This window comes from Diadema setosum, chromosome 3 (genome assembly GCF_964275005.1).
Source record: "Diadema setosum chromosome 3, eeDiaSeto1, whole genome shotgun sequence".
NCBI classification, from domain to species: Eukaryota; Metazoa; Echinodermata; class Echinoidea; order Diadematoida; family Diadematidae; genus Diadema; species Diadema setosum.
Window position 1 is genome coordinate 2572086 of NC_092687.1, and position 24099 is coordinate 2596184.

General features: G+C 38.6%; 1 protein-coding gene across 1 annotated transcript in view; it reads left to right on the forward strand.

The window, feature by feature from the left end:
• LOC140226664 (uncharacterized) overlaps positions 1 to 24099 on the forward strand; it is a gene marked incomplete at its 5' end in the record, with an annotated part of 71545 nt that overhangs the window by 23088 nt on the left and 24358 nt on the right. Inside the window, one exon of the mRNA XM_072307104.1 lies at positions 16548 to 16553. Within this exon, the coding sequence (XP_072163205.1) occupies positions 16548 to 16553 (6 nt within the window). The remainder of the gene's footprint in view (positions 1 to 16547; positions 16554 to 24099) is intronic.

Consider the following 24099-nt stretch of genomic DNA (forward strand, 5'->3'; position numbering starts at 1 on the left):
CAGTAATCATTAAACATGTACCTCTTATACTCAACAACAAGGCAATATTTTGGTCCACCCCCTTTTCCTTTTCTTTTACTTTGCTGCTTGACCCGTCGCCCATATTATAACATATTCAATCATTTTCTTAGAAGTGCTGACCATCAACACTTTCGCGCTTCATCACCTGCACACGCACTCACAGGCACCTCTCCTGTTTACCAAGTAATTGTATAAAACTGGATTTACACGCATTTTAACATGGCCCATCCGTATTAGTGTTCAAGTACTACAATAAAAAATGGTAATTTAACTCTGGCTGTCCGTCTGTTCAAGCACGGCTTATAACGGCGGCCCTCTGCATCATATGTATATATTATATATTGTACTGTGAATCAAGTCATTATTGGCCATATAAACATTTTGTATGTTATTTAACGTTTCATTTGTCTTTATATACAAAATATGACTTACTATGTAATATGTCAATAATTTTCAGAATTGAATTTGTGTAATTGAACCTGCCTTTGTTATTTTTGTATTCTGAAAGAAAATATGAAATGCAGAAAATAAAATCTTTTCAAACAAACAATAATTGTTTGATAGAAAATGTTTGAATTTTAATATAAACACATCCACAAGCTCCATAGTATTATGTTGCCTATTTCCCCTATATAAAATTCTTGCCGCCGCCCCCACCCCCCCCCCATCAAAAAGGAGAATAATGCGTTTCGGTCATGAACTAGCGTCTCGCCGACGACCCTGGTACTGTAAGAAGTAGGAGGAAAGTGAGTTAATACTCTAAACAACGCCAGGGGCGTCATCAAGTTGGCCTATATCATGCCATGCAACTGAGATGACAAAGAGCGTTTTCAGGAAACGGTTTATGCAACATGCGTTTACAAAGAGTTTATAACCGTTATAACGATTGATTTATTCATATTCTAAGCAGTTCTGGATATTGAGCTATTCTGAATTCTGAATTCTTCTCCCGTCGCCATGGTAACGAATCATTAAAAAACTTTATCAAACTGAAATGTAAATGTTAATGTAAAACCTACTAAATTCATAACCTGAGACTTGGTTGTTGATATTGCAATAACATTTCGTAAATATTCTGTTTATCTTTGCTCGTTGCTATGGTGATGAATAAGATAGATATAAGACGACAAAACCAGCAGAAAAATTCAACGCCCTGATTTATCATGAGGATTCGAAATAGGTGAAACGGGTAAACCTAGCCAGTCTTGAGGGTTTTTTTTTATGAATGAGCATTTCTTCTTGTGCTTTATTTTGAAGTATCAAATCATGAAATGAATGGGGATTTGTGTTTATAGCAGTTTTTCTAAAACGCCTTTTCGTGGAAGAGCGTGATTACCTCAGACAGTTAGAGGCCCCTTTTCATTTCTTATAGAAGACTTCTTGATGATTTTCAGATAATTTGGGTGAAGAATAAGAATATTTTCCAAATGTATAACGAATTGCAATGCACAAGGATGATGACATGGCAGGGTCCCCATAAGAATGCATGAGTTGGGGCTCAAGGAAGGGGAACAAAAGAAGAAGGCATACATACATACTCATAAACTGGTGAACTCGCAAGCAAACGGTATTGTAAGCAAGCAAACGGTATTGTAATGAAATTACATCGCTACATTTCTGAAATATTGTGATCCACTAATGTCAACATCGTTTTTCAGTGGGATTTTTAAAGGTTTTTCAGAGCATTGTTTCTCTGCTCAAGAATCACAGTAAAGTCCACAAAATCTATACATTGAGCTGTTGATTATAATTATGTACCACGTGATGTGAAATTATGAAAATCGTCTGGAATGATCCTTTAAAACCCTGCAAACACTCTTCTCTTTAAACTATTATAACTTTGGAAAAGGATTCTGCTACAGCATGCTTTTAAGACTGGTGTCAGTCATGGATAGTATATGCGAAACATGCTTAATTTCAATTTTATCTGATAATTTCTTAATTGTTTTGACAGTTTTGTCCATCGTGTTTTTGACCCGTTCATCACACAGCTGGGGCGGCTTGGTAAGATTACGCGCTTGAATAGACCCTATATTCAGAGCCGCTTTTTCTTAGTAAACATTTTTCCAGACAACCAGACACGGATTATTATTTACGGGCTGATTTTGAATGATCAGACTCTAAGTTTTGAAATGACGTATAACTCAATTCAAATGCATGTTTATAACCTGTGAAAATAATGGAAAGAAAAAAACACTTACTCTGGAAGGCGTTTATCGAGAAAAGATGCTTTGAAGCGTATCGTAGAGTTTAAGATTGGAATCCCGTGATATTTTTATTATTTATACCAAAATTGATTCTTTGTTTTTTCCTTTTTTTGTTGCTTAATATGTCAATTCGGGGATGCTGAATAAAAAAACAACAAAACATCAACTCTGGTTCCATTTTTTTCCAACCACGTCTTCAGCTGCCATTTCAAATTTGGAAATGGGCGCAAAGGCAAAGGTAGCTTGACCCATATCACATAATGTGAGCATTGAAGAAGTTTCAAATTTGGTACGAAAGCATGGTCGTGGTGTCAGACAATGAGATACGACATTTCTTATATTGTGGATTGTTTTGATATAATTTGTAAATTTGTAGGCTACCATCTCGAATTTCAAAATGGCCGTCATATCTAAATGTATTTTTGTTCATAAATATCTCAGGCTGCAATTTTTGTGGCAGCTTTACATTTTCAAGAATGCACGGGGTGTGGTGTCCAACGTTCCAGAGTTTCAAAGTCTAAAATTTCAAGGCAACGTTGTGCATGGACATGGCGTAAAGTTCCGAGACGAACGAATCAAAAGCCTGTTATGACACGGGTTTGACATAATTCAAGAAAGCAGACTGGTCACGACAACTGATGTTGCCATACCGTTCAATCTGCAATTTAATGATAAACACAAAATTCAAAAGTATATCATAAAAATACATTTAATGACATAGCATGCAAATAATGATTGTTATTCTTCATTGATATTCATAATACTCTCATTTCGGCACTACATTTACTCTAAACATTGCATATGGAAATAATATCAAAATGAATACTTACAACAAATGTTTGTCCAAAAGGAATCAAATTAACAGCACAAACCCCGAAATTGCGTTTGAATTCGCCTGCACAAAAATGGCTTCCCGATAAATGCATATCGCCCTCACTTGACCAAACGGTAACAGGCACAATAAGTCTCGCTTATGACGTAAGCACCGGACTTCAGAAGACTGTATCTGTCAACAGCTGTTTCCTAATTGTGGATCATTACATAGGCCACCATCTTGAAATCCATGATAACCGCCGTAGAAAAACATAATGATGTTTAATACACGCCTTTTTATAGATGAATTTGCCAAAGATGTCCTAGTTTAATAGACCGAATTCTTCTCCAAGACAAGCATAATGACAGCCATCTCTGAATTCAAAATGGCCGCCATAAATTTAAAATGTGAGGACGAGGCTTCAATGACGTGCGTATGGGGGGGGGGGGGGGGCGCAAGGCCTTACATTCCTCGTCCCGAATAGATAGGCGGGTACGCGGTTCGCTTTCTGCGAGCTTAAAGGGGTGGTACAGTATTGGTGAAGATGAGAATTGGGCTTTTAACTTTTTGCGAGATACCAAGAAAATACTTATGAAATAGTACAGAGCATACCATTTTAAGAGGAATTCAAAATTTATTTGTTGAAAATCGGGTTTGGAAGGACTGAAACATCCAAAAACAAGGTGAAACAAAGCGATCGTAATGAAAGGTGGGTCCCACAATTTATTAGAATTGCTCTGTTTTGGATATCTCAGCCATTTCAAAATCGATTTTCATCAAATAAACATTGAATTCCTTATGGAATTACATGCTCTTTCATATTTCAAAAGTGGTTTCTTATTATCTCACAAAAAAAAAATGTTAGAAACTTGAAATTAGGTCTCAAACAAAACTCATATGAAAAGGTTTTTGGCCAGAAGTCTACTAAAATCATTCTACGGCTGAGAGTGCACGCTGCCCGCACACACAGAACGCGAAGGTGCACGCTTTGAATTATTCATGAGCCTACACGGTCTGCCGCACACGTCGTGCACACAGCAGTGATACGGACTGGTCCATTGTCGAATATGGGTAAAATGCTGCAGAAACAACGTAGGGGCAGTCATAAACATAGCACTATATCGGTTAAACCTACATTGACAACATGAATTACATGCTTTTCATGAAGTTGTTTACATTATCTGCTTTTTAAGTGACCACACACTTACACACACACACACACACACACACACACACACACACACTCACTGAGGTATCAATCATATATTGCTGACAGTCGCCGGTGCAGCAACTTCAGTAAATTGATAGCAAAACCCAAGAACACTCTAAAAGATGCACAAATAGAAACTGAAAGTTGATGTAGTGTAGATTCACATTTCACAATCATGTTGGAATGTTGACCACTGCAAGTTCCACCGGCACCGCACTGCACTGCACTGCGCTTCATGCTCCACTCGCGGTTACCTGGGCACGTTCACCCCCATTACACGATGGTGCACTCTGCGTATATGTGTTTGCCGAGAAAGATATGATTATCGAACATCATCGAAGAAGAAAATTCCTGTTTTCTATAATCTTCTCAGCAACATATAAAGTCATAACTGGTACAGTAGGTGGTCAGTTAAGAAAAGGGTTCATTGCTGACTTCAGGAAACTTATGAATGGGAAATACATATCCAATTTACGTTATAACTCACGGTATATGAAATCATAACTCGTCCAAATGCAGCCACGAATAAACAGTGACGTCATGTTTCATAAAATTATGATAATGAGCTTCTCTGTGTCGCTGATTGTGATTGGATTGAGGACGGGACCTTCTCAGGTTTTTGCCAATTCCGACAAGACCTAGAATCCAATCCCAATGAGTTTGACATATATGATAGAGAATTTTTTGGAGCGTAATATGGTAGAAGCTCCAGCTCCATGTGCCATTCGGTGGCGGAGATACAGCCTTTTAAATAGGGAGGTATCACTGCATCACACGGCGAATACTTCAGGAAGTGTGTACAATCCTATGGGGAGTTATTCTGAAGTGAATTCAAAAAGCTGTTTTTGAGCAGCCAGTCCGACGTTATTAGAAGTCCATTTATCTTCTAATTTTAGTATTCTATAGAAAAATATCCTAAGACTAGAAAACCGCTAGCCCCAAGTCCACGGACATTACTTATCTTATGATATTTCTCCATTAATGACAGTATGTCGGGTTTTGCTTGTGCGTCTCCATAGGTTATAACACAGGGTGCGCGCGCGCGTGTTCTGTGTCTATTATAAGAGACAGGCTTTCAATATGATATGATCCCTTTAAGCTATGGTCATATGCACATGATTTGATTTCAGGCAACACATATTTTGGCGATTATAGTAATGCCAGTCATTGAACATTTGTACAAAAGCAAGCATCGGAACGAATGAAAGAGATCTTCATAAAGCTTGGTGCTGCCTCCTGAGAATGAAAATAACCAGGAAAAAAAGAATCTTGCAATGACGAAAAATCCCATGGTCACTCTACCAGGCATCCTTGTTTGTTGGCCACAAACTTTAACAAGTCATCAGGCAGCTCATGTTGCTGGATGTATTTCTGGAATAACAGAAAATGAATAAGCAATAAGCAGGCTTTTCCTGATTGCCCTTATGTGGGTCATCCTCAATTATTAAGACTTCCTAGATTCTTACTGCTGAGTACCACTAATGATTCTAAAACTACAAAGGAGCAATTATAGCTCAGTACTAGAAGCTCTTTGTATGCATCAAAATTCCTCAACAATTTAGAACACCGTCACAAGATTATGCGGAGTAATCTCAGCAATTGCCACTGCATTGAAGCTGATGAATGTGGCGTTTGCAATCAGGGGCCCGTTGCATAAAAAATACTATTATGGTAACTTTGCCATCCAATGGTAACCTCCATGAAATTCTTGATTTTGATTGGCTGTTGAGTATTGTTGCCATCTTACGTAGTTACCATTGGATGGCAAAGTTACCACAATAGTAAATTTTATGCAACGGGCCAAAGGTATGGGAAGCATTCAAGGGGATATTATTGAAGGCTGTGCAATAAGAATTTTTGTGTGAAATAATTGAACAATACATCGATCTAGGAGAATATGAGAAAGGCCAAATTAAAGACATTCAACTCTTGCAATTACGAATTACCCTAACTAATTAAGCGTAAAGGCTGTGCCACTATTTTCTGGGCAAGTCTTGCGTGCGACTTGCGATAAACATTTTTTTTTTTGCTACTGTCAGGAGTGGACCAACTGCTGTGAGGTCCGTGTAGCAAAAAAAAAAAAAAAAAAAAAAAATCCCCACAAGTCAACCCGAAAGGCTTCCCCAGACACGGTGTGACCAGGTCTTGAGCACGATCAAAACTCGTTCCGGGTGTGTGGTTGTGTGTGTGTGTGCGTGTGTGTGTGTGTGTGTGTGTGTATTTCTGATAGGTGTGTACAATTATGTTTGAATTTGCTGAAATTGAGATGTTTTATATTTATCGAAGATATTTTCCATGACATGATTTCTTATGATATATGTGTATATTTTTCTGGAGACAGGCTTAAATATAAGGCTGTGCCTTTCTGCTTGTCTCCTAACACTATCCAATCATTTTGTTTTGTTATACTTCTTATGAATGTTGTTGTAATGATTATGCTTTTGTGTAGTCTAATTGATTGTAATGCTGTATGTTTCTGTTATATGTTGATTTTGATGGAAGTGTTGAATGAACCTGAAACCTGAAACCTGAAACACTTCTTCTGGAATTTGCTTTTTCTTTTGCTTGACTAACTCGCGGCATCTCAGCCCTTGTTTCCACGTGTGTAACATCACCGTGTAGGCATAGTAATACATGGAAGTTGACAGGGAGAGGGTGTTGGAGAGGTACCCCCTTCCCACACAGCGGAGCTTTTACATTTTTAGAACTGAAATAGAACAATCTGATGCACACTTCTTTGAAATCCTCCGAAAAATCGTCAGTCCCCAAATGTGTCGAGCCTTGTTAATCTGTAGGTAGGAAGTAAGCGGGGGAAACATAAATCAAAGATGATGAGGGAACTTTTGAATACCCGGTACATTTCAATTCAAGTGACAGATATCAAACATGCTTTTTGATGAAATATTCTGAAATTTGTCAATACCCTAAGTTTGCTAAGTGTATGGTTGGAGACCTAACGGGGGAGGGTTATCCCCCTCCCACACGACGGAGCTTTTGCATTTTAAGAATTGAAATTCAACAATCCGTTGCACAATGAGTGAAATACCGTACGGATACAGTACGGTCGATAAATAGTAAACACTGTAAGATAGATGTGTATAACATCAGTGCTGCTAGAGCCCGAGGTGCGTGCAAAATAGAAAATAGAAAATAAAAAAAAATAATAAAAAAGAATAATTATTGTGACCTGCTACAACAAAAGGATTCAAACGTCGGGGAGGACAATTTTCTGAAAATGGCATGACATTATTCCCTTACTCTTCTACTTTAATTTCATATATGGCAAACCTCATAAAAAAACTTGGTTGTGGAGATATCGATGATTTTTCATTTTTATTAGCGCGTATCAAGTACTTGAGGAAATCAGAGTTTCGAGAAAAACGCCTTCAAAGTTTTCCTTCCAATGCTATCATGATCAAGGGGAGGTGAGACAGTTTCCACCGCTTGACAATAGAAGGCATGCTCCTAGCAACCTCCGCGATGTTCATTCATGCTTAGCGCCAGCGGTCTACGCACGACCAATTGGTAATCAGGATGCCACGCACTGACCAATAAGATCACTCCCTAGTTGCTAGGGGCGGAGTGTAGCTGCGGCGCTAACTCCAAATCTTCGGACACGTCTCTGTTACATCGAAAGTCGGAAAATCACGGCCCAGACAAATGCCAATTTCTTGCCTTTCCTTTGATCATTTAGCTTCGAAATTTTGGGAGATGATAGACAAAACATTAGACTACAAAATTATGCCAAAAATAAAAATCTGATTGTTTTGACCAATTTTGATGATGTGACTTCAAACTCGATTTTCTTGGCTCGGCCGTCAGCGACTTTAGGATCCTTTTGTTGTAGCGGGTCACAATTATTTAGCGTCCGGCATTGAGACTGAAGTGTGTTTTTTTTTTTTTTTTAAGGGTCTGAAAGGGGGTGCGTTCGCACCCAGCGCACCCCCATGGTGACACCCATGGAAAGAGAGAGAGAGAGAGAGAGAGAGAACAAAATATACAGTTTTATCCCATTTCAGCTCATGTTACAGTAATGATTTGATCTTATGCCTGTCAAATGAATTCTCGTTTATATAATTTGGTAAAGTATTCGTTGGCCTTTACACAATGAAATGATAATTTCTGGTCAATAATTCATCTTGTTCAATATATCACTGTCTGTTACCTTAATATAAGTTTTTGTTTGTTTGTTTTTCGCTTGTGTTAATAGATTCAGAATATGACGTTGCCTCTGTACCCGGAGGATATTAACAAAAAACATCAGCTCTCGGTGGGGAAAACATTGGCCCTGTGGGTTTGTACTATGCCAAGCCTTTCGAACCTCCATATGATATGTCACGCTCAATCCGAAGAATTCTTCTCAACAGCCGCCGCCTCATCATCATCCTGTCAGGTACCTAAACTTTGCCTATGCATAATTATGTATACCTACATCCAAAAAAGTCTGTGAGTCCGTGATTATTGTTCCATCTTGAGTGATTCACTTTTGTTATAACAAATATGTCGTTTTTAACTAAGTAATGGCGTGTTGTTGCGTAGGTAAAATTTGTTTGAAACGTATGTGATTAAGAACATCATTAGGATGTATAATTCTTACCTGTTTTAACGTTGAGAGGAATTTAAACAGTTTGTGATTAGTTAGATTGCATGTCGTGATCGTGCACATATTACAGTAAAGTGCACGTTCATGCCTATACCGAAAAAACAAGAGACTGCGCTGTTATACAAATGATGCACAGGATAGAGTGCGTTAGTGAAGCCTCGTGCATGTTTCACAATTGTAAATACCCTCGAGTGCACTATACGCCTCCACTAACGCCACGAAATAATCCTGTGCATCATTTGTTTTATAAAATGGGTCGAAAATTCGAAAACTAACAGCATTTTTCAGCGTTTTTCACGTACCTTTGTGGGTCAAGACGTCCGAAGATGTTCGTCCCAAACATTTACGCACGTCGCACTCGGAAATCCCGCACATACAGTATAAGTATGATGGGGGGTTGGGTTTCCGGACACTTAAGTTCCCGCATGAAAACTTACTTATTTTACATAGAATATGCACCCTTTACCTTAAAGACTTGATATAGACTCCTCATATAGGCCTACTAGACAACATACTCTGAAAACGGCGTGAGAATTAACCTGCTAAATCGTTGGATTTGCCCTTCAAAGTGACTCCATGTACGCGTCCGGTCCCACAACGCTTGGTCTACTGTACACTGTACGTATGATACGTACGCCACACATGTTATGCACAAGGGAAGAAAGGCCGGCCGCGCCGGCCGGCAGTCCGAACTAGAAGTTGTTTAAAGGATTGACAGCGCGTATGCATGCAATTCAAAGGAGCCGCCGCGCGCACAGACGATCGGCAATAGGATATAACACGCAGTGCAATGGGACTGAGTAACCAAAGCACACGTGACTCATTTCAGCGCTTCCTATTGGCTACATTCTTGAACCCATTTTATGATATTATCTACTGTACACATCGAGCAGTAGGGGGACGTATGGCCAGGCAAAGCCTCTCAGCGTATTAGTAGGGCAGATTATGTAGCAAACACACACACACACACACACACACACACACATACACAAAAAATGGTCAAGATGCCCACATCAGGTGGGCAACATCCCTATTTTCAACATCCCTATTTTCCAAATAGGGATGTTTTGGGCGCTGACTTGAAAATTGCTGGATCCAAGAGATCTGACAACTGGATCTACCATCATTGTGAATTTCCAATATGTCCGCCATCACTACAAATTTAAAGATGCGTATCTTTGATTCTCGGGACGTACATGAAATCAAGCTTGTTTGGCTGTAAGCCCCGAGTAAATCAGTGTTTTGAAAAGGAAACGGAGAACGGATAGGTGTTAGACCAGGGGATCTAATGGTACAAAATAAGAGAAGCGGATTGCGTCTATGTGATTAAAACAAACAAATAAAAACAAAGGGGGATGGAGGGGAAACGTTATTAATATGAATCATTATTGTTTATACCGAGCTATCATTCGTTTCCAGAGTAGAACATGATTTACATATAGGGCCTACTTTGGTACACACTAAGCTGTTGTTGCATTAAAACTATCACTAAGGTTATATTCAGCAAAACACACACAAAAGTGACATGTACAGCTATTTAGCAATTTGGTGATTGCCGTCAAGCTCTTTTTAGAAAGTGAGAGAGAGGTAGAGGGAAGGAGAGAGAGAGAGAGAGAGAGAGAGAGAGAGGGAGACGAAGTAGGGTGTGGAATTGCTAATGATGAATTCAGAGAGCCTGACGGCAAGGGCCAGAATGCAATCTGCAGTGGGTTGACAAGAATGTTTGATCGGACAAAAAAATACCACGATATTACATAAGACATTGCAAATTCATTCAGTGTTGTCCTTGTCATATTTTCCCGCTACACGTGATTCAGTGAACAGTGTCCGAGCATTAGCATTGATATTCTATTCTTATTTTTTTTTCCGACCTGCGTATCTCAATATACCGTCATATATATCTTTACAAATGACTTAAATGATCTATATCAAATATAATAGCTACAAAAAACACCTCGAATAATGTATTATTTACCCATTATTTATCTTGCGATCCACGTCCCACAAGCTTTGCTTTTTAGTGGATCACTATTTTCCATAATCGAATCTATTTTCCGCACGTCCACGAAGTATATATGTGTTGTTCCTCCTAATTATTGTATATATATATAAATATATGTTGTTATATAATTTATCTGGGATACTACATGAATCTTTTGCAAATGTTTGAACAATATTATTTCATGATATGAATACTTTGTACTATGTTTTGATTTTCGTTGATTGGATTGGAAATAAACTATGATTGAATTGAATTGAATTGAAGTGTCTTCAAGATATGCACTCAACTCTCCCTATCTCATATATAGCCCATATCAAGCGACATCACTTCGCTATAACGATATCTGATCGGTCGCTCTTGGGACGTGTACTTCCGGTTTTGCGGTTCTGGAAGATCGTACTGTACCCAACCTGTCATGATTTTTGACAGTACATTCAAAACCCACAAAACTCGTTATGCACAAGCAAACATGGATCAATGTGATGACTAATTTCGGAGAATGTTTCTGTCACGATTAAACGACTTTCTTAGTAAAATAAATGTTCCTACGACAGGTAAACTAAGGGCTAAGCGTAACTCCCTGTACGCTGCAACGAAGTGACCCCTTCGCATTCGGATCCACGCACTTGCGTAGCAGATGGGGGTGGGCGATGGGGGCAGTTGCCCCCCCCCCCCCAAGAATTTGACCGAGGATTTGGAAGCAAGCCGGAAAAAAAATGCGTGTAGTGCACTGCATGCATAGGTACATGAAGCGGGTCTCCCTTCAAGCTTTCACAAAATAAGATCATAATTTTGTCAATATTTAGCTCCAAGTGTGCACCAGATCATTGAATTTTAATATTAAAAAAATGCAAAATCTCTCATGCTTGTGAGAGGGATGTATACCCTTTTCATAACCCTCCCCCTCTGTGCCCCTTTCCGAAGCCTTTGTACACTTTTCAGATTTACAAAAAATTCTGAAAAAAAAAATCTGTGTGCACAGGACTTATCACTTATATTCCAAAAACTAAAAGTTCCCTCATGTACAACTTGAGTATACCCTTTTAACATAACCAACCCGTTCCTCGCTCAGTTCCCCCAAATAACCCAAATATTTTTAACCCGAATATTTCATCAAATGTGCGTATACGAGATTTCTCAATTTCAACTTTAAGAAGGGACAAGCTCCCCCTTACGGGAAGGGTGCTTATAGCACTCTTCCATGCCTTATAAAGAAAAAACATACAGAACTCCCCCCCCCCCCCCAAGGGTGTAGACGATGATCGCGAACTAACCCGCCCCTATCCGTTGGCGCTCGGATGGAGCATTTCTCACTTCTCATGCTTCATCTTGTCCGAGATAGTTCCATTCAAAATATTTCGATGCGGCATATGTCTTGCCATCTGCACAAATTGCCCTTTCTCGATATGTCTCCAACAAATACGCGAATTTGACATCAGGTCAAAAAGTGGTCTTTCCGGCGAAGCAGATTTTTCCACCCTCTCCGCTGAACTTTTTAGGGAACTTCGCCTTGGGTATGGATGTTTTCCATAAATTTGTCGTTTGGCATCATCGGCCCTGCATTGGGCCGCTTTGCAAAAGAATCCTATATACCAATTGTAAAGTTACGCATCAGAAAATAACTCTATCATTCGCAAGATTATGAAATAGAATTTAATACGATCTATTAATACTATATAGTACTTCAGCGTTCAATGTGCATCGCAAGTTTATAAACCGGAAGTTTATATCCCAAGAATTAAGGGTGAAAAATTAGAGCGCCACACACTATCATATTCGGAGAGCTATATGCGATAGGGGGAAATAAAGACTCTTTTAACTTGCTTTTATCTGAATATGAGAAGAGCAGATGGTTATTTGGGGGGAGAGGTCATTCCTGTATTATAATGTTGTTATATTGTTACTCACGATCACATGTATTTTGTTAATTTACGGTTTTAGAATATTAAATGTGATATGAGAATACGCGGAGAAGACCGTAAAAATAATAATAATGATAACGATAAAAGATAACGGCAGTAATGATAATAATAAATTTACAAAACTCCTCTGGACAGTCTTTTTTTTTCTTTTCTGTCTTGTTCAAAGTATACCTATCTCTACGTGTAATTATAGGAATGGGCTCGATTTCAACCGCTGTGTTTAGAATAACTTTGTAAATTTGGACCATATTATTATGTATGCTAAAAAGGCACAATTATACAACGTATTGTCATGTATTGTAAGGGCGATAATTTCACATCTTCCTCGTTGGTCAATCTACAACTACTGTTATGGTCATTCTGCCAAAGAAAGTATTACCAAATAAAATCAGGTGCCTTTAGAAATAAGGTCATAGGACGTCAAATCTCCATGCGTCAAAATGTACTTTCAAATACTATTTTCTTAAATTATCATCTGACATTGTTGTCTCATGAGTCAAGGCACAACCACATTTCATGTAAGTAAACCTTTTTTGTTGTTGTTGCATTAATGGTTATGCTATTTCCAAATATTTTTCTATCTAAAGTGTTACTTATTTTTCCAATGTTATCAGTTAATTTACTTTCTCTCTTGACCTCATGGTAAAAGAAAGCTACTACAACCTTCATGAGGTGAAAAACAAAAATACCTTCAGAATTATCAAAGCTACTGTCATGAAAATTTATCATAACTTGGAGGGTATAATTTTGATACGACTTGACTGTCCTACTTTATTAAAGAATGATTAAATATCCCTGTTTGGTATCTAAACGAGAAGGATCACGAACATGATGATGACATTTGTGATAATATCAATATCCCTGTCTTGAATTACACACATTTGTCTTCTTCAACAATCAGCGACGCTTGTCTAATACTGTAAATAGCCAGATAAGTATGCCTACTTTTAATCTCTTCTATTGCAGTATCGTTGAAGAGTGACAGATCGAGAGAAAGAGAGGGAGAGGGAGGGAGAGAGAGAGGGAGAAAAGGTATTATTAGTCTCTCAGTCGCGTAAATTTTGTGAGTGTACGTAGGTCCAATGAATAATTGTGTATATTCATAGCAATTTTCCAGATGTTTGTATATATAGAGGAATGTCTGACCACGCAACGTCATAATCATTCACATTATTTTCTTGTTCTTTTTTTTAAGGGGGGGGGGGGTTATCGATATAACTATTTTTTTCTGATTTTCTCTGTTTTCAGATTCAGGATCTGTCGTTGACTATGGGCAGTAATTCCTACTATGAGACCTCGGTGGGAGAACGTTTGATCGATTGGGTTTTTACTATGCCACGTCTTAAGAGCTTTCATCTCATATGCAACTACATGCCCAATGATTTCTTTTCAACAGCCTCCGATTTGGCACCATCCTTTAAGGTAAATCGCCTATGATTATATATGCATAATCAAGATTGAAAAACTGCTCGTGACTTTGTTATTCCATCTTCAGATATTGAAATCGCCTATTGTTAGGTTAAAATGTATTCACCGGCGTATTCACCGGCGTAACTAAGGGAGAGGGATGGGCGAAGGGGGCAGATGCTCCCCTCCCTCCTCCCCCCCCCCCCCCCCCCGAGATTTGGGTCTTAAAATATGACACATTGACAAGAATTTTGCCAAATTTCAAGCTTCTATCTCTTTTTGACGGATACCTTTTGTTCAATCTTAGAAGAATATACTTTAGAATTATAGCGACCGGCATCATCGACTCCTTGACTACAAGCATCGTTGCTTCATGGATACAGCAAGTCACCACCTATCATCCAGTATTTGTTCTTGAGCAAGAAGCTGAAGGGTAACATGAGAGGCATTTAGGCCTACAATGAACATGAGGAAGGGGAAATAGGACGTACCTTTCAAATTGCCATGAAAGCCATTAACTTTCGACGGGGAGGGTGGTTCTTCGTGGGCATGCGTCCCCCCCCCCCCGTGAGTTAGTCACAACAACAACAACAACAACAACAATAACAACAACAACAACAACAACAACAACAACAACAGAAACAAAAGCACTAACAAATAACAGGAATGCAACTTGCTATCCGGGGATAAATCATACATTTTACAATTCAAATACAGATCCTTTTTTTTAACATATAAATACATTCCATTTCTTTTCTTTTTCTTAGATTACGATGAGCTACCGTCAGTTTATTGGTCTGAAATATAGATAGCTTACTTGAAATGTCATTCTCTATGCGTATGTCATTTGAATATGCAATGAAACAGGGGGTTCTCATGCATTTTTGAGGAGCTATTAGTCCAGGCTAGAAGGCACCCAACCTTGTTTTTTGATATATACAATGTTTTTTGATGGTTTCTTGTCAATTCGAGGGTGCTGATTCCAAATCCGATTGATGCCACTTGCGTAACCTTGAGCATTTTCGGCAAAATGCAAAAATCCAAAATGGCCGCCATATATGCTAATTCGGCCGTGATAAACACAATAATGTGCATTACATGACCAATTATTCCACCAAACTTTGTACATTTCTGTTCCTAGAGTTACTCCATCTGCATTTGCAAGAGAATTTTCATTTCATATAGGTTCATTTAGTATTTAAAGCTAATTTTTTATTCAGAATGGCCGCCATTTCTATGCTTATATGCTATATGAATGGCAAAACATATGCATGGAAATATAGAACAGATTTGCTGTATCTCCAGTCCCGTACCTACGCTGTCATGAAGTGTTGCATGTGTAATACAAATATGTTGGGTGTCACTTACAATATAGAGGGCCTATATGTATATTTGAGCATTTAATATTCATAAACCTTACGATGTTTAACACAATTTCTTATATACTTCATTTTGCCTCAACAACGAATATAAGTTCACTAAACGTCTCGCAAGAAATCAAGATACCATCATATTCCACATGCAGGTTGAATATAGAAATGTAATAGTAACACAATATAAGAAGCCTAGATGAATGGTATTTATCAAATAATGTTGAAAATGGAGGGGAAGCTAGAAAGCATAGCTTCTGATATGCATTCCCCTAAAACCATATAAACAAAGTACAGAAAAATCCTATACAGTAAGTGCAGATATACATGGTTGCTGACAAAAACACATCGGACATTAATGACCCAACTAAAAACCGTTTACATTGTAGATTTTTTTTTTACCAGCAAGGAGTTTGGGGGGGGGGGGGGAGGGAGGAGTCGTGAGGCGAGTTTGAAATGGATCATAACCTCCATCACTTTGATATGATATAATTTAGAAGTACCGCCGTGATATAATCGAGCAAACTTGATTTTCTTCTTGAATTAAAACAACAAAAACTTGTGAAGGCATAAACGAAACTGCATGTCCAAACGCAATACTGTACCAATAATTCATTAAACATCAACCAAGGAGCAAAGTACAGATACCTCTTTCAGTTTTCTCACAGTTCCCAGGTGTTGATCATAATTGACATCATGATCTCATTCAGTCTTGTCTTAAAAATAAAACTTTCATTTTTATCGTCTTTAAAGAACCCTTCAATTGGATGTTTGGCAGCAGGCGACATCAGCCCCAAATTTGAAGAATTATCAGGCTAAAGATGCATATCAGTCCGGCAATTGCTTTAATTGCAACCACATCTGGTGATGTTCAGCACTTCCTCAGGGGTCAGAGGGCGATTATTTGCCATAGAAACAGAATAAAGACATGAAGACTTGCTTGATCACCACCCGTTGAAGCCCTATGGCTTTGTTGCAGGGCCAGAGACAGTTGTAGGTAACTTGGGTGGTATCAGAGACGACATGAGACCAGCATCTGCACCAACCTGTTTTGGGGTCAAAGCTGTCAAGTTACGGGAGGGAAATCTAGGCTTGTGGGATTTGAGACGCATTGATGGCAGGTTGTTCAAGGGGGCATTCCATGAAGCGCTTTGTCAGATCTTTTTCTTTTTGACAGCTGTTATAAGCTACTAAAATCCTTGCATTTGATTGGCTGAGAGCAAATTTGTCAGACAAATTTGTCAGACAAAACGCTTCATGAAATGCCCCCATGCTATCGTGTTTAGAAGGTCAGGGTATGCGTTGATGGCACTGGTGACACTTGCCATCCTTTCCTTCCAGCGTGAGGGAGAGTGATCGAGTGCCAGTGAAGGAGGGTAAACTTCCTTAGCCTATGATTGGAAGGCTTGCCACAGAGGGCTACCTAGAACATAGCGTTGGCAAGATGGTTATTAAGATGGAAGGCATGGGTCTGATGATAATTTTATAAAGGTTGGGGCAAAGTCTCCAGGAGGTGAAGTACTCCTCTATTGTCTTGAGATGGGTCAGTACTCGGCTGATGTCATCCTAGGATTTTCTATGAGACGTAAAGGCGAGATCATCTGCAAACTTCCTAGTACGTGAAGTGAATGTTATGTCACCATGTGAATGATAAAAAGAGCTCTAGAGGAGTTAGTTTACAGCCACCATTAAGGAGGCCATCATTCAGAGTCCTAACACAGCTGGTCTGGTTACCTAGAGCAATCCTGAATCTGGAAGTGCTGAAGATTAAAGACAAGCAGTGTGAAGTTGTTATAACACTGCTTTCAGAATGAGGCAGCACTGTACAGATCTCAGAGTCTCCCTTGACATAGTACGCAAACACATTCACTCCAAAAAAAATGGTGGTAAAATTCATCTACCATCATCTGGGTTAATATGAAAAACTTTTGGGTATTATTTTCATTTCAGAGATTTGACGACAGGAAGTGAGGTGGTCCGTTTTTTCCCTTTTTCCCCCGACTCATATTGTTTCTCGGATGAGGGGACTGAAAAGTTTGTATAATATCGCTTTTAGATAATGTAGAACAGGACAGGTAATTGGAAATTTCATTTGTGTCATCATCTAGGATTCAGCCTTTTAATTCAGCAAATCAGAGTGAATGTTATGATGTTAAACATCTCAAGGAAAGTAAGTATCAAATGTTCATATCTAATAATTCCTGATAAACAATCTTGATGTTGGCGTCAATTCAAGCTTTGGTGGATTTTTCCAAATTCCTATGGAAAAATTCAGATTGAGGTACGTGGCAAATTCGGATGTTTGCATAAAAAACAACACAGCTTTTGTGACTGACAACCTTCTGATTTATAATCAGCACACAAATTGATAAACAGTGTACCTGAGTGACAAAAAAAAGAAAAGAAAATTTGTTTATTTCCATGTACACCTTGCCGTTCATATTGTGCAGGGGTATATGAGTGGCATCCATTTTGAAGTTTTGTTTGAAGAAGAATATAATAAGCCTAAGAACAATACATTTTCTGTTTGTTTGCTTGTTTGTTTGCTTGTTTTGCTATTGGCACTCATCAGATTTGCATTGCACATGCAAAACTTGATAAAAGCGTAGGTATGTGACTGAAAATTCGTCTTCTATTTCTATGCATATTTTTGGCCATTCATATAGTACATGAGTATAGGAGTGGCGGCCATTTTGAATTGAAAATAAGCTTAAAATGCTAAATGTACCTCTTGAACTGAAAAATTTCTTGCATGTGCAAGTAGAATTACACAAGGAACAAAAATTTTAAAAACTTTGATGGAATTATTTGTCATAAAATTGACATAACTGGGATTATCATGGCCAAATTAGCATATCTGGCGGCCATGTTGGATTCTTGCATTTTGCCGAAAATGCTCAAGGTTACGCGAGTGGCATCAATCGGATTTGGAATCAGCACCCTCGAATTGACAAGAAACCATCAAAAAACATTGTATATATCAAAAAACAAGGTTAGGTGCACTTTCTATGGAGCCTAGCCTGGACTAATATGGCGAAATAAACAAAGACATTTTTGTTCACTGTATTTGACACATTGCCGCGCGAGGGGAATTTTGGTGCTGGGGCGCGCGCATTTAACCTTTGAATTGGTAAAAATAAACCAGAAATAAATAAATACTATTACTGGTTGTATCAAAAAATCCGAATCAAGTGGCAAAAAGAGCATTTCAACCTTGGTTAACATTTTTTGAAACACTTCATATTTTGTGAAACGTAAAATAGGAGTTACTAAGTGCATTTTAACCCATTCCTCCTGCAATTCTCCAAAAGCCTCCAATGCTCGCAAATGAGATTCTTTTTGCAGGTCAACAGAGAACAGACAGGTTGGTAATCCACTTCTGATGCGAAAGCAGTACGGTACATGTGCCCTCTTTCCACGGTCAGGTGCATGTGCCATCGGTGGTGTATTCTTTTTCACGCCGAACTTGGCCCGTGTGGCTTTTCATTCAGGAATTGCTCAGGCTCGCTTTCTTTCATTCTTTAGTTTGTTCCCCATATATCATCAGCTTTAGATTTTTTTTTTCAAAGGAGTCTGCAATGCTGATCAACCAAATATTGGTCCTACCAGACAGGTCCATTTGGAGAATCCTATAATTCGGCCCGATGCTTCTCCTTTCTGGGCCTGTTGTGGTTCCCGACCGCCTCCACATTGTAGATCATGCCTTTAATTGGTCCCTGTATCGTTGCACAATTACCTCTTTTTGCTCAGGATGTAGCAATGATTGGGCTTCAATGGAGCAGGCAGTGTCTTTTTACATTTCTGTTTTAAAATATGGGGCTTAAAGGGGTATTACAAATTTCGAGTTTATTATTCAAACGCAATTTTGCCTTGGTCTCAAATCCTGATATGTGTAACTGCTCATTAGTCAAGTTATCAAAGTAAAAATATCATCGCATTTTACACTTTGGTAACAGAAACATTGAATGTCTGACAATACCTTTGGACAGTAGCAATGACAAACTGAGATTTGATGACATTATTGATTTGATTGCATATATCAAAATATCAACTGCACTTTTCTAAGCGTTCTGCAAAAACTATTGAAATTTCACAATGCTATAATTTTCCTATTTTTCTGATTTTGCAATTTTTCACTGTTATACTGGTAAGACTTAAATCTTTGATCTTATCATCTGAACAACGAGATTTTTCTCTAAAAGCCGATATGGATATGATCCCAACTGGGCGTCTACACGGACAAGTACAATGCCTACATTAGAAGTCAAGGTATATAGGAACGCGGGCCACACCGGAAACGTATACGGAGCTAACTTGGACATCAAGATAGAGAGGGGAAATGACTTGGTTCCTCTATGGTCCTCACACGGATATCCCCGAAATTTTGCCAGATGCTTTTATTTGTAGGCTCTCATTTGATAATCTATCCTTCTCAGGCGACAGGTCTGCAGAGCTTAGTAGCTAAGTGTGACAAGCACTGTCGATACCACAAAGGTATAACCTTTGGTCGCAAAAACTTTCATTAACCTACAAGGAAGACGTCGTATTCATTTTAATCCGTGATTTCCGGGATGAAAAAAATTAAGCAAGCTTATTTTTTTTTTCCACGGAATATTCCAGGAGGTCAAAGATCAAGTGGGATGACTTCACGGAGTCGTCATTCCGGAAACAGTACGGATGATCCCGGAACGACGATTCGTGATGATCCGTGATGCAATCCGTGAAATTGTAGTGCCGCGTTGACACCATGTTCCCCGAGGTCACGGCAGCACCAGTTTGCCCGAAACTTAATGCTCCCTGGAAAGATGAGACATTCTCCTGTTTTCCTCTCTTCGTATTCTAGTTTTGTTTTTCGCGGTCCTCGCATCAGCCGGTGTTCTCACAGCGTCTGGTCAGGCTAGTCTATCAATGCTTTCAGTTGCTTCCCTCAACCGGCGCGGCGGCCTTCAAGTTTTATTACGGCATATTACGCACCGTCGTGTGTTGTTGCGTTCAGCCCGTTTTATTACATACAGCATACACATAAATATGTTTCTCATAAGCACTGGACTGCCGTGACACTTTTTGTAGTTTACAAATCTGACGAGGCATTCTCGGTAATCACGGTCTGTCACGATTGCCTATCCCGTCTCACCACGCCTACACGTCTATACCGTTATGTCCACGGTGGGGCAATGAACTGATTTTAGACTGAATTAGTCCGAGTTCTTTTTTTTTGGCATGATTTATTGTTATGATTAACTTGATACATTATTTTGTTGAAATATTTTTATAATGATTATAACGCGGGGTATATGCAACATCACAAGCGTAATCTGGCTTTCTACGCGCATATCATTTTCCGATCAACCAAACACACAATGACAATGAGTTTCTGTTCTTTATGTACCTGTGCTATCTGTTTTCCCCATTTTTGTGTCTTTTGTCTTTTGTCTTTTTCAAGTTCATAATGTCGCCTTGGTTTCTCGACGTTTCCATTGTTTGTAAACGATGATTTTTGTACATTATGCTGATATTCACATGTACTTTTATATTTATATATTGAATTGAAAATATAGATTGAATAGGTCTTCCTGCTCAAAGAATATATATATTTTTTGTTACAAAATTATATAATTTTTATATTGGTCCACAATTCCTTAAATCACATTACGTATATCGATTAGATTTCATTCAAAAAATAATTTATTGGTTTTTGCGAAATGACTTGTGACATATAATAATGAAATAGAAATGACATGTTTATACGACTGGGCGACATACAAGTACTTTGAAACCCTAAGGAGTTTATACTACTAAATTAGATGACGAGTACTTATTCAATTCTCAGTGAACACATAATTGTGAGTAAACTTTCCAATTTGGCAATGGCAGTTTTGGGGGAGGCCACTACGCGGTTATCTGCGTTTGTGTGTGTGTGTGTGTGTGTGTGTGTGTGTGTGTGTGTGTGTCATACCCTAACATTGCATTTGATATTCCGCGCAAGAAAAAAAATACTATAAAGTTATTTGATTTCACACCATGATGTTACACATTGTTGTCATTGTCATTGTTTACAAATTATAGTTTCTATGCGGAAGAGTATTCAACATACATTCCTACTTTATTTTCATCTGAGATGACTGGCATTGGCATTATATTATTCTTTTGATAAATGGTAAAGTGTCATGATATACACATTCTCTAACAACATATGGATTTTCGCATTTCATACAAACAATCTCAATAGCTCCGAACAAAATTATTTTGATGTCAACAAGCAAGCAAGTAAAAAACAAAAACAAAAAAAAAACATTGAGGTAGGCCTACAAGTCATAATAACTCCACATACAACTTGATAACCAGCTAAAACGAAGAGGATGCTCATCTCGAGAAAAAAGGAACATCATTGTAGAAAAAAAAAAGAATGACTCGACTTTCTTCGGTCGTCTGTGTGATAATAATTATCTACTGTTGATTCCCATCCCCCCCCCCAACAAGTCAACATTTTCTGCAAAAATAAATGAAACATGCAAGAAATGTGAACAGGAAAAGATATTTTTTTGAAGTTTCCTTCGATGTCTGTTTTTTTCTTTCAGATCGCCGAACTTTCAATGGAGATCAAGGATAAAGACTTCCCAGTGCGAACAGCAGCAGGAACAGACTTGGCTAAATTGTTGTGTCGTCTACCCCATCTTGCTCGTGCAGATCTTAAATGCCGCAACCTGCCTGGGACATTCTTTACGACCATTGCTTCACAAGCCACAAGCTGTAAAGTAAATATCAGACTATCCAGCCATCTTCTCAGATGGAAATGAACAAACAAACAAACTCTGAGAAATGTGTACTATGGTAGAAGGGCAAGGTAAAAGCATTGGATGCTTTGAGGACGATTTCAAAGTATCATTTCTGGGCAGTTCCCCCTGGATAAGTATTTTGCGGATAACTACTACTCCGATAATTACCCGCGAGGTCTATTCCCTCTACGCCCGGACAATAACCCTCCGTCGCACCTTTCTCTTGCACTGCCTTTACTCCTTTACGTTTAATTATTTACCGTTATAGCACATAAGACAATAAACATGATATATGAATGTTGATCTCATTACTAGTCATATCCCCATCATAAGAGAAGGACCCTCAGTATAAAGCTTTAATTTCGATAGGATTCGGGCATCGTTTCATGAACGTTGTCAGCGACAATTGCAATAGTAAAGACACTGAAGGTCCATATAGATCCATGGTAATCAGTTCGTGACCAGAGCTTCGAAGTCAATCCGATATCATAATTTCACTAAAATTGTTATAGATGAACAATTTGTCAGAGCTGACAACTTTTATGAAACGGTGCCCTGGTCTGTTCTAGTGCATAATCACATCTTATTGTCCATACACGTGTAATTGTGCTAGTTTTCAAATAAAAGTTGTTGATCATTGTAGGCCTGCTAAAAGTGTGTGTGTGTGTGTGTCTGTGTGTGTGTGTGTGTGTGTGTGTGTGTTTATTCAAATAAAAATTGATTTTCGAAAAATGACGAAGGGAGGGGTAATGCTTCTGTTGAAGGGTGATTGTGAGGGGTGATTGTTTGGGCCTAATTTTAACAACAGGATAATTTTCAAAATAGGCAGTGGTCCTTGCAAACTATACTAGTGGTTAATTCTGAACTGAGTGTTATGGTATGGATAGCAAAATCACATTGAAGGAACGTCTAAATGTAACTGGTGGCTGTAATAGGCATTGTCGAAATAGATACGATTATTCAATAGTTTATAAAATGAATATAAAATACAGAGCCAACAAAAAAGGAAATCCAACTTTGGAGGGCTACTATCGATTGTCAGCTGTGGAGAGTGAAATGTTGGTTGTCAGGGAAGAAGAACCCTCCTTCTTTCTATTGATACCTAATTATGTTGACGGATGTCACGCATGATTAAGCGCATGCACTTTAAAGACAATGACATATTCCACTTTTTCGAAGCTAGAGTGTCACATGAAGGAACAATGGACATGGTGAATGTCTTACTGAATAAATGGGATCTGTCAAAGAGAGTGGTGAATTTAAAGGCCGGCCTTCACAACTGCAGGTTGTCTGCAAGTTTGTGTTTAGGGTTTCTTCCAACCTTTTATTGTCCATGACCTTCAACATGGCCACTGTTGTTGATAACCTGGTCACTCCCACAAAGGATTACCTGTTATTCATTTCTCTCTTCATATTCAAAACATGGATTGTCGCTGTGAATTATGTGTTATGTGCAGAGAGAAATCGACTGTGTGAGTTAACTTTTGTAGTTAGATGACCACCTTATAACAAAGGTGGCCATGTTAGCGATAATGAGCAATTACTATGTTAGAAGAAGCCCTTAACACAAATCTGCATTTCTAAAGGCTGGCCAGTTTATTTGGCCACTTTCATTGACAGATCTCATCTATTCGGTGAGAAATGCATTGTTCTTTTTGATGTGACACTCAAACTTTGAAGAAGTGTAATTCATCGTCATTGTTGTCTTAAAAGCCATGTGCTAAGTCATGCATGACATTTGTCGGCATAATTAGGTATCAGTAGAAA